This window comes from Trematomus bernacchii, unplaced genomic scaffold (genome assembly GCF_902827165.1).
Source record: "Trematomus bernacchii unplaced genomic scaffold, fTreBer1.1, whole genome shotgun sequence".
NCBI lineage: Eukaryota > Metazoa > Chordata > Actinopteri > Perciformes > Nototheniidae > Trematomus > Trematomus bernacchii.
The window spans coordinates 487,501-491,676 of NW_022987594.1; the positions used below are offsets into that span (position 1 = coordinate 487,501).

At 42.8% G+C, this 4,176-nt stretch overlaps 1 protein-coding gene across 2 annotated transcripts in view; it reads left to right on the forward strand.

The window, feature by feature from the left end:
* The window catches only part of LOC117482448 (cytochrome b-c1 complex subunit Rieske, mitochondrial), a 7,798-nt gene extending 6,085 nt beyond the window's left edge, over positions 1-1,713 (forward strand). Inside the window, exon 2 of one of the 2 annotated variants that reach the window (XM_034130545.1) lies at positions 476-1,713. In XM_034130545.1, coding sequence (XP_033986436.1) covers positions 476-1,089 — 614 coding nt within the window. In that variant the 3' untranslated portion in view covers positions 1,090-1,713. The remainder of the gene's footprint in view (positions 1-475) is intronic. The other variant, XM_034130546.1, reaches the window with a different exon arrangement.
* Positions 1,714-4,176: the final 2,463 nt, after the last annotated feature.

The following is a 4,176-nucleotide window of genomic DNA, read 5'->3' on the forward strand; positions in this document are numbered from 1 at the left end:
CTGTATAGGCCGTTCTTGTGAGTGTGGACGGTCGGAGCATATACTGCGTTAGCTTAGCCGATCTCCATTTAGAAAACACGCATTTTAAAAGGTTTTTCGCCTGCCGTCTGTCTGCAGACTTGTCAAAGCATTAATTCATGGTTTTTACTAACCGGTATCAGTATGTTGTTACTTCGGCATCATTTTGAAACGTGTATTACAATTAAATCACAGTAAAATATGTTCATTTTGTTGTAGTTGTAGCCCCCTTGCCAGCGATTCTCTCACTAGTTTAGCATATTCAGCCCGGTTGTTGGCCCGGAAAGAACCTGGATTTTGGAGAGACAGAAAAACTGTGAAAAAGTACCCGTTAGCCGGAACTACCCCTAGTGAAAACGCAACAAAAAACGGGCCGGGTTTGGCACGGCACGCTTAAATCGTGCTTCGCGCTGCAGTGGAAATGCGCCATAACTGATGAGCTGTTTGTTTTTGTCAGCAGGCTGTGCAGGAGTCCGATTTGCCCACACAGATGTCAGGGTACCGGACTTCACTGACTATAGGCGTCCAGAGGTGCAGGACCCAGGCAAGTCCTCCCAGGAGAGCAGTGAGTCCAGGAGAACCTTCTCGTACCTTGTCACCGGCGCCTCAACCGTAGTGGGGGTCTACGCTGCCAAGACAGTGGTCAGTCAGTTTGTTTCTTCCATGAGCGCCTCTGCTGACGTCCTGGCCCTGTCCAAGATTGAAGTGAAGCTGAGCGACATCCCCGAGGGCAAGAACATGACCTTCAAGTGGAGAGGCAAGCCACTCTTCGTCCGTCACCGCACAGAAAAGGAGATCACCGCCGAAGCCGAGGTGAACGTGGCAGAGCTGCGAGACCCTCAGCACGACAAGGACAGGGTACAAAACCCCAAATGGGTCATCGTCCTCGGGGTGTGCACACATCTGGGCTGTGTGCCCATCGCCAACGCTGGCGACTACGGAGGTTACTACTGCCCGTGCCACGGCTCTCACTACGATGCCTCGGGCCGCATCAGGAAAGGCCCCGCCCCCCTGAACCTGGAAGTTCCATACTATGAGTTTGTAGACGACGACAATGTGATCGTTGGATAAATAACATTCCCCCCTCCCACTGGGCTCTTATTGTACAGCTTTCACTTCATTAAAGCATCTCTGTATAGTGATGCTGGTGAGGAAATGATCATGTGTAATAATGCCGTATGAATCTGATCACATCAATAACACATGTGGAAATGTTTAGTTCTCTGCAAGTCCTTCATCAGTGTCACAATCTTGTGTTTTACATGCAAATCATTTAAATATGGTGTTTGAGTCACAGGTGAACACTGAGAAGATGCCATCCTTCCTGCTGTGCTTGCCAGTGAATGTCATGAGGACATGAAATAAGAAACACCTGCCTATCTTAAGTTATAGTCCATCTAATTAGAAAATAACAGATGTTGTGTTCAGGTCTGTTTTAATAAAGATTTATATTTTATTTGACACCTTGTGTTCAGTGTTTAACATTGTCTTGCTTGAAATGATAACCTTGTAGAGACAGGAACTGTTTCATTTAAAGTCCTGTTATGTAGAAATCGTGTGTGAGTCAAGCTTGATATTGCAGGATTCTTAATTCTCCACACACATGCAGGTTTCGCTGCAAGGAGAAATAATAGTCAGCACTGCATCAACCAACTTGGGTTAAAATAAAGGGTACTTGTACTGTACAGAGATTGATTCATTGTTGGTGCTCAATTATTGCTTATTTTGTGGCAATGACATATATTTATATATATATATATATTTATTCATTCAATTGGGGGCATGGCTGCTTTGAGTGACAGGTGGGTGGTGTCTCAGGATGTTTTAAGACTGTCACTCACTATCATCAGCATATCCGCCTAAAGACACTGGGGTTGCGGTCGAATACTCCAAAAAAACAGCTCCTAAGTTCTAACCCTATCGTCTATTCCTTGACCTCTGAGTGAAACGTCATGGGGTTAAGGGATAGTGGATAGGAGAATTCAAAAGGACTTAGGAGAAGAGACTGCGGTACTTTAGAGAATCCGACTGCACTTTCACTATCTGACGTGTTTATGATGCGCCAGCGGAGGTCATAAATGTGCGTCTGCTGCTGTGGGGAAACTATGGAAACTACAGTTTTCTATACAGCGGACTACAACATGGATGTTTAATAAGAACGAGGGACTACTGTAAACTGCACCGTGCTCTGATGCTGTTGTTTTATGCTTTATGAACGGGGACAACAGAGAAACATATTCTTCATGACCAAAGTTGGAATTGAAATAAAAAAGGAAAGTGAAACTTATGCTCGTCACCCTCTCCCTCCGGTCCACATTAATACAAATGATCCCAATACGTATGATTGTATGAAAAGATCTTAAAAGCAATACAAATGTATTTATTATAACCGTTAGTCCTTAACATCTATCACTGTGTATATCACCATTCAAACATATTTTAAAAGTTGAACAAACCCCACACAGCTCAGTAAAGACTGTGAAATGTTGACTTTATTTGATCATTTCAGTAAAAACTAACGTTCATATTTCTCTTTTTGATTATAATACTGATGAACGTTCAAAACAAAGCACTTTGGCAACTTACCACATACGTTTTGAACCGTAACTTTCATGATATCATTTCTCGGTCATAATCGATTGTTTCCGTGAACGGCCGACTTGTGTGACGGCAAATGCCGCGGCCGCAAGGCATTGTGGGGCAGCATTTTCTCCTCTCCTTTCGGTTAGGGAGGTCCAGTGGTTCCTAAGCTAAAGGAGGTTATAAAGGAAGTTTGAAACCTCCTTTCCTTTCATTTAGAGAATTGGAACGGCACTTATCATGGCTGCCACTGAGGGACTTCCGGTTCCTAAGCTAAATGGACTATTCGACCACAACCTGGGACAGGCCTAACTCACTGTGACCAGGGGCCTCATTTATAAAGGGATATACGCTCAAAAAATGGTGTACGCCAGTTTCTACGCAATGTTTGCGATTTATAAAATACTAACTTGACGGGAAAATGTGCGGTCCTCCACGCAAACTCTAACCCATGCGTACGCACTAAGCACACAAACGGGAGAGACGAGAAACTGCGACACCGTTGGCAGAAGGAAGAATGGAGAGAAATATGTGGAAATAATACCATAAATAAAATGTTACCTCTCATTTATCAAATATGAAGAATTCATTTTCAAACATTGATTAAAGCCAATCTTAAAATGATGAAACAAACGCCTGTTTGAGACTCCTCAGTGCACACAAAAACATAACTTGGAGAAATACATATATACGGATATGTTATTTAAAACCACCTCGAATATGTTGTGTTAATGTTATGAAATGTTTTCTCATAAATGATGCGGTAAGCAGGAGGACAGAATTACGTCTAGACTGACGCCGTTTTGCATTTCTATACTATCACGTTTAATCGTGTTTTATGCCGTTTGCCAAGACTTGATAAGTCGCTCGTAAAACACAGGAGGTATGGAAACTAAGAACACCATATGTAGTAAATTGTACAGCTAATATAACTAAACACATTAGTTGTATTTCCTTTAACTGGTGGATTATGGATATATAGATGCTGATCGACAGCTGGAACACAAACCACCAAATACAACAAAAATAATTCAGATCCAGTCGTCATGACTCCACTCCGGAGGGATTCCCCGATCATTTCTTACAGTTTCTCATCAAGGGGGTGTCTCCTGTCCCCGGTACAAACACACTGCCTGAGGAAGGTTATGTGTATTTTTTTTGTCATTAACTTTTTTCGGACCACTTATTTATTTATTTTGGTGACGATCCGACCTCCATGCTGCTACTCTGGTTCAAACTGCATCCACCAAACAATATGATTTATCTCAACCTCCCCAAAAGAACCAAAATCTGACACGCTGTGAGATGTCTTTTTTAGCTGTTCTATCGTCATTTCCTGCGATCTTCTTCATGCAGTCAGTCAGAGTGAATGAATGAATGGGCGTTTCTTTGACTATTTATAGGCAAATATGGGCGTTACGAGTCGATTGTGATTTATAAAGGGAAACAGGCGTAGGAAGTGCCGTACGCACTTCCCTCGCCGGTACGCAATGTTTTGTGAATCGGAACATTTCTGTACCTATTTTTTTGCTTTGTACTACGTAAGCAACCTTCCCACGTCAATCCTACGCAAGGCGT